The 6,729-nt window shown below is 38.6% G+C and overlaps 2 protein-coding genes across 2 annotated transcripts; one reads left to right on the top strand and one right to left on the bottom strand.

Moving 5' to 3' along the window:
- Positions 1–1,272: 1,272 nt before the first annotated feature.
- Positions 1,273–3,862, top strand: LOC113314105 (transcription factor AS1-like). The gene is made up of 2 exons (XM_026562869.1): positions 1,273–1,472; positions 2,479–3,862. The coding sequence occupies exon 2, from the start codon at positions 2,529–2,531 to the stop codon at positions 3,654–3,656; it is 1,128 nt and encodes a 375-aa protein (XP_026418654.1). The 5' UTR covers positions 1,273–1,472; positions 2,479–2,528; the 3' UTR covers positions 3,657–3,862.
- A 94-nt stretch (positions 3,863–3,956) lies between these two features.
- On the bottom strand, positions 3,957–5,725 carry LOC113314107. Its single transcript, XM_026562870.1, has 3 exons — positions 5,523–5,725; positions 4,677–5,376; positions 3,957–4,553 (listed from the first exon to the last, which is right to left on the bottom strand). The coding sequence occupies exons 2-3, from the start codon at positions 5,373–5,375 to the stop codon at positions 4,350–4,352; spliced, it is 903 nt and encodes a 300-aa protein (XP_026418655.1). The 5' UTR covers position 5,376; positions 5,523–5,725; the 3' UTR covers positions 3,957–4,349.
- Positions 5,726–6,729: the final 1,004 nt, after the last annotated feature.

The following is a 6,729-nucleotide window of genomic DNA, read 5'->3' as shown; positions in this document are numbered from 1 at the left end:
GCACCATTCCCGTTGACTAACCGTTTTATTCGAAAGCTGTAACTATTTTAATACTACAAGTCATTTTTCTGTTAGAAGAAGATTCGTAGAATTACCCATAATTTTTCGATCGATCATAAAAACGAAGAAAAGATGCACACTTTAAGCGCTGAAATCGAGCTTCAATTCTAACTCCGAAAACTCTTAATTTCTTCTCCCCCCACTGTCCCAGTTTCTCTTTCTTTCTTTCTTTTGCAGAGCAGCTCTGCAACACTCTCTGCTAAGTTTTTCTTCTTCTTCCCCCTTACCCTCTTCCTTACTTTTTCGCTTAAAATTCTGCTAAATATTAAAGTGGACACAGACAAAGCTTACGATATCACATTCTCTTAAAAACGTCAGCAAAAGCAGGAACACCCTTTGAACCTCAAGAGCAGAGCTATGGACCCTAGTTAGCAATTCGGGATTCGGCAAACGCACGGATCGTCAAACGTACGAGTATTATACGGTTTAGTAAAATCCAGATTCGGTCCAAAATTCGGTCAACGGGACGTGATTCGTCAGTAATTCGGAACGGCATACGTACGTGTATAATTCGATTTATAAATGTGAGTTCGGCGCTGAAAATTCGGTATCTATATATAACAAATAATTTGTATTTATAAGGTCATAGACCAATTTTTATGCATATGTGTGAGTTATTTAAGAAAAAATAAACTTAATATGATGATATTAATAATATATACAACATTAGTTATCCAAGAGGACGTCGTATGGTGGTTTAGATGTTTGGTTAGTGAGTTTGAGATCTCTCTCACCTTCACCTTCAAATCTCTTCAGTCGTTTTTGTTTCATAAAAATTACAACACTTTTAATATTCGGTCGTGTATGCTCGGGAGGCAGTAAAGCCCAAAAAGTGGAGTCTTTGAAAAATATAAGCTAAAGAATTTATGGAGAATTAAGCGGACGTATCATTCAGGATACGTCAAATTCGTGAACGATTCGTGAATAATCCGGAAATACCATATTATACGCGACTTGGGTTCGGAGTTGCAAACGTACACGAATAAGACTGTAAAATTCGTGATACGGAAAAATTCGCGAATTCGCGAACTTACTAACTACGCTATGGACTAGAAAGAGAAAGAGAAAGAGAGGGGACACCGAGGAGAATTGTGAAGTCCTGTTTTTATTTTTTCACCCCTTCGCGTGCCCTCCTTTTCCGCCCCTGTCAGGCCTCCTCTTAATAAGGGACAAAAGAAAAGGAAAAAAAAAACAACCTCCAACTCTCTTCTTCTCTCTCTATATCATTCACTTCTTTTCCTTCAGTTTACTTCCGTCCATCTCTTTGTGTAACCTGGGATTTTCTCTCTTTGCTGAGTTTCAAAACTGCAACAAAATTTGATTCTGTTTTTTCTTTCTTCTTCTTCTTTGTGCGAACCATAATTCAACAATGAAGATTCATCCAAGTAAAAACTTCTTGTGGTGCAGTTAATGTGAGTAATTTCTTGGACCCTACTAGTAATTGCAGTAGCAGTAGTAGTAAGTAAATGTTACTTTGTGTTTCTGGTCTTTGGTGAAGAAATAATAAGACTATTTTAAGCTCTACTGTAAACTGAGTTTCTCCTCCTCTGAATGTTTGTTCAAGTTTCTGATCATCAACAGTGCTAATACCAACTCAGTAATGTTATGTTGCATTGGTTTTGTTGTTGTTTTTCTTCACAAGTTTTTGCTGTATTCATGGAGTTTCCTTTTTATAAAATGTTTTAGATAATGAAACACACTGCAGACATGACGATTTTTGTTTTTGTAGTGGTACCTATTATTGATTCTTTACATTCAAACTTCTCTGAATATTTACAAAGGTGATAATGATAACTTTATATTGAACTTACTTCATCAAGAAAAATAGCTAACTTCTGTGTGTGTAACTTCAAATTTGACAGTATCCATGACTGATAATAGTGTTTCTTAACTACACTGTCTTATTCATCAACAGTGGTCCATACTGCTGTTGGATCATTGTCCTCGAGATACGTGTAGTGTAACTGGAAATCACATGAGTGGATATGCACATTTTGGTTCTCAATATAGAGTATTCTTCGATGCCTTATGATATGTCTATCTTATTATTCTTTCTGAATAATGTTTTTTAAAAGAAAATTTCGAAGTTTTTTACCCTCTGGACTTGGATCCCCTGAACTCCTCATCAGATTTTATTTTATTTTTGTATTAGCAGTATACCAGATTTCACTGTGTTAGCCTTGCACATTCCTTTGGTTTATGGAAAAAGAAAATTTTCAATTGTTCTCTATTGGATTGAGCTAATGTCATTGGTTTCTGCTTTTTCGGTTTTATATGAGATTATTTTCTTCATATGATTGTCACAACTTACTGGGAAACTGTTCTGTTGCTTCCATGTTTTGAGACAACAAATATCGATTTCTGGTATATTAACCCCAAGTGTAGAATCCAAAGCTAAAATATTGTGTATGTTATTAGGTACGGTATGAAGAATTCGAGTCAATGGGTTATCAAATTTACTACTGGAAATGAAGGAGAGGCAGCGTTGGAGAGCTGAAGAAGATTCCCTTTTACGTGCGTATGTGAAGCAATATGGCCCAAGGGAGTGGAACCTTGTGTCCCAGCGTATGAACACACCTCTTGACAGAGACGCGAAATCCTGTTTGGAGAGGTGGAAGAATTACCTCAAGCCAGGTATTAAGAAAGGATCTTTAACAGAGGAAGAACAACGTCTTGTAATCCGTCTTCAAGCTAAACACGGCAACAAGTGGAAGAAAATTGCAGCTGAAGTCCCGGGTCGAACTGCTAAGAGATTAGGGAAGTGGTGGGAAGTGTTTAAGGAGAAGCAGCAAAGGGAACAGAAGGAAAATTCAAAAAGTACTGACCCCATTGACGAAGGCAAATACGACAGAATCCTTGAAACATTCGCGGAGAAGTTGGTGAGAGAGCGTTCAACTCCAACTCCATCTCCAACTCCTTCATTCTTCATGGCAACCTCCAATGCTGGTTTCCTTCATTCTGATGCAGCTACAGCAGCAGCACCACCACCACCACAACCAACTCTGCTTCCGCCTTGGTTATCAAATTCGAATGGCCCTCTAACAACATCCTCTTCTCCTTCAGTAACTTTAAGCCTCTCACCCTCAACAAGTGCTCCATCTCCTACCATTCCATGGCTACAACCTGAAAGAACCGGAACTGACAATAGTAATAATAATAACAATTCCTCCCTTATGTTGAGCAATTTGGCACCACATGGTTCAGTTTCTACAAACGGGGAGCGGCTTATAGTCACGGAACTTTCCGACTGCTGCAGAGAGTTGGAAGAAGGACACCGAGCTTGGGCAGCACATAAGAAGGAAGCAACTTGGAGACTTAAAAGGGTAGAACTTCAGCTAGAGTCCGAAAAGGCATGTCGAAAAAGAGAGAAAATGGAGGAAATCGAGATGAAAGTGAGAGCACTTCGAGAAGAACAGAAGGTGTCACTAGAGAGGATCGAAGCAGAATATCGTGAACAACTAGCTGGTTTAAGGAGGGATGCAGATGCGAAGGAACATAAGTTAGCTGATCAATGGGCGGCTAAGCACATTCGCTTAATGAAATTTGTAGAGCAGATTGGCCGACAGAGGCCCTCCATTGAATCCAATTGCAGGTGAGCAGGAGAACCTAGGTTGTTCAAAATTGTCGGGGATATAGTTCCCACTGACATAACTTTGTTTCCAGATATATTAAGGGTAGATTACATGTGCATTATTTTCCTGTCTGCTCCTGATGTAGTTCAAAGACCTCTCTTATGTTATTCTCTCTATCTAGTAGAATTTGCATATGCAGCAAGGGTTGGCATTTCAGTCCAATTTTCCAATTGATGATTGCATGTTTAGCTGAGGGTTGAGAATATTTTTCACATTGGCGGTAATAGTTCTGTATGCAAACTGCAAACCAGTGTTTGAATATAGGATGAACACAATGTATCTATTACTAAAGATCATGAGTACATGATAAACCAAGGATGAAAAAAATAAAAAAAATGAAGGGCAAGGACGGCAAGGTAGGATAGGCATTACAGCGGCCTCAACCTTGAGACATTATTTGCACAACTTGGACTCGTCTTTGTTTGATTTCTTTTGACTCGACTGGGTTGTCTGCTCTTCTTCCAGTAGGATGTGAGTGCTGCCATTCTTCCAAAATCCTGAAGGTTGGTATAAGAATATCCTTCGCGGTTCTCGTCTGCAGCTAAGCGACTAAATTAGATGCAACATACTTACGTTGTTATCCTGTTCTACTTTTTGCATACTTTTCTCCACTCTGTTTCAATAAGCTTTTTTTTTTTGATCTGATGTTGAACCATTCTACATTCTCCTTCCCATCAAAAATGCCAAAATTGCTTCTGATGCATTAGAGGTTGACGAGGGCAGCCCCTGCTTCTCCACATTAGCCTTCCTTTTGGTGGAAGTCAAGGGTCTCCTTCTTCCTGTTTCCAGGAATTCTAGCACTTCATTTTTCGATCTAAACTTCCTACGGCGTCTCCCTTCTTGAGCCGGCTCAACATAGTACTGCACAGACATGGTTAAGTAACAATATACAGTAAGTGTTACATAAGAAGAACTAGATAAGCTAATCTAGAACTCTACATTTTAATAACAAAAACTCCATGAAAAAGCAAATTTTATATATACCTTGTCGAAATTACCAGCGGAAGCACCGTTTTTTCTTTCTTTTTGTTCAATTTCCCAGCCTTCAGGCAACCAGTCAAGTCGGGTTTGTGATTCTGATCTACGCATCCGCTTACACTTTGGGTAGGGCTGTAACCCAATGCCAGAAGATTCTTCGACCCTTGTGGCAGGCACTAAGCCAGCAGATTCCTGGTCGGTTCTTATCCTTGAATTGCTTCTATGCCAGTTTTGCACGGTTTTTCTTTCTTGTTCATTCGGTGTTGAGGGACCAATATGATTTTTATTAAAATTTTGACTATAATCTTCATTGAGATCAAAGTCGAACTCATGAAGAACTTGGTTTGGAATATTGCTATCGTAGTTTGCAGAAGGCACGGAATTAAAGAGACAATTAGAGCTGCTGCAAACTGGCTTCTCGGTCTGACGAACCTCGTCCACCATCGTAACAGGTTTGTTTAGCAGTTGTGTTTTTCCTACGCTGGGATGGTCCTTAACACCATACAAAACATAATCTTCGTAGAAAGATGTCGATTTACCTTTATCTAGTGCGCCATTTCCAAAAAGGAGCTCCTCTTCCACTATCCACCCGTTTGGCATTGAATCGTACCGAACGGATGACATAAGTAGTTGAAGGTACGAGGGTCTTTGAACAGTATTGATCCAACAATTTTCAAACTGTTCTGTTTCTGTGATGGGCACCATTCTGTTCAAAAGCACAAATGAAGCCAAGAAACTAGATGGTAAAACATCTTAAACTAGTAATATATTCTTTAATCGATCTTATACTAGTAAATATGAATATGATATTGTAAAGGTAACGATAAAGTAACAACAAAATAACATATATACCTGGTTGCATATAAATCTTTCGTTCCACACGGAGTATTATTACAAATAAGCAGAAACCAAAGGATAGGAGTTGTCGTTCATCAAATGCGTCACTTGGTGAGTCTATATCTTTTCATATCCTGCTGTGCATTGCATTTTATAAGCTTGTGGCCGGTAACAGGAATGAGCTGGTAAGTATTAAAAAAAATTCTCTGTTTTTTCTTTCTTTCTCTTTTGTTCGGCAAATGTGTGAGTATAGAACTCAGTTGAAGCTCCATCCTTTATATACAGAAATGAAAATTTTGATTTCTTTCACTAGAAAATAAGGGTTATAAATGTCCGCTATCCATGGAAAGTAAATACTTATTGCGATAGATTTGGCAAAATAATTAGATTCATGCATGTATTAGTTGTAAAGATATTTGTTTTACAGTACTTAGCTGTGCAATTAAATGTGTTTGACAACAAGCTTGGGCTTGGGTGTACGACTATAAAATGTGCTCCGTCCAGCAGTTAATAAGGGCAAATCCAATGGGATTGACAAATGGGATTTGCCCATTTTCACCTCACAGTATGATTGCCAAACCGAGGAAATGGATGGCAAAGGCTCAAATATAAGAGTGTTCATCCCGTCTCGACGGTCTTAACTTAAGACGGTCGGTTCAATTGGAGACTGACGGTGCCAGCAGGGCGGACGCACGGTTGATTGTAGGATGAGGATGGTTTCAGATTGAGCCGACCGATCTCAGTTGAACATTTAACGGCTCGGTCGATCCATCTTCTATCATTACAGTTTCTGTAAATTCAATTAATTTCAACTCCAAAATTACACCTTCTTCGCCCAAAATTTCCTATAATTTCTCTTGTTAATCTTACTATAATGAAAAACTTAAAACAGTGACCATGTGGGAAAATGCATTTCATAAAATGCCCACGTTTTTTTGATACATAATTTATTGCCCATACCGTTAAGGATTCCGTCCGGACCCATCATTTTGGTAAAATATCGTAGACAAAGTCAATTTCTCATTTGAAGAGATGCTATTTTGATGGGTAGTTACTAAATTGCCCATTAATCTAATATCATCTGTTACCATCCATTTGGTTAATCGACGGCTCTAAGTTCTCAACGGGAAATGATCTTGTTAGCTAGAAAGATCTTTCTAGAATATGCTATAACTCTTCTCGAACTCATCGTAACTCATCTCCACCTTCTTCCCCTCGGTAA

This window comes from Papaver somniferum, chromosome 9 (assembly GCF_003573695.1).
Source record: "Papaver somniferum cultivar HN1 chromosome 9, ASM357369v1, whole genome shotgun sequence".
Taxonomy (NCBI): domain Eukaryota; kingdom Viridiplantae; phylum Streptophyta; class Magnoliopsida; order Ranunculales; family Papaveraceae; genus Papaver; species Papaver somniferum.
The sequence above is the reverse complement of the archived record's forward strand: the minus strand, read 5'-3'. Positions and strand labels throughout refer to the sequence as shown.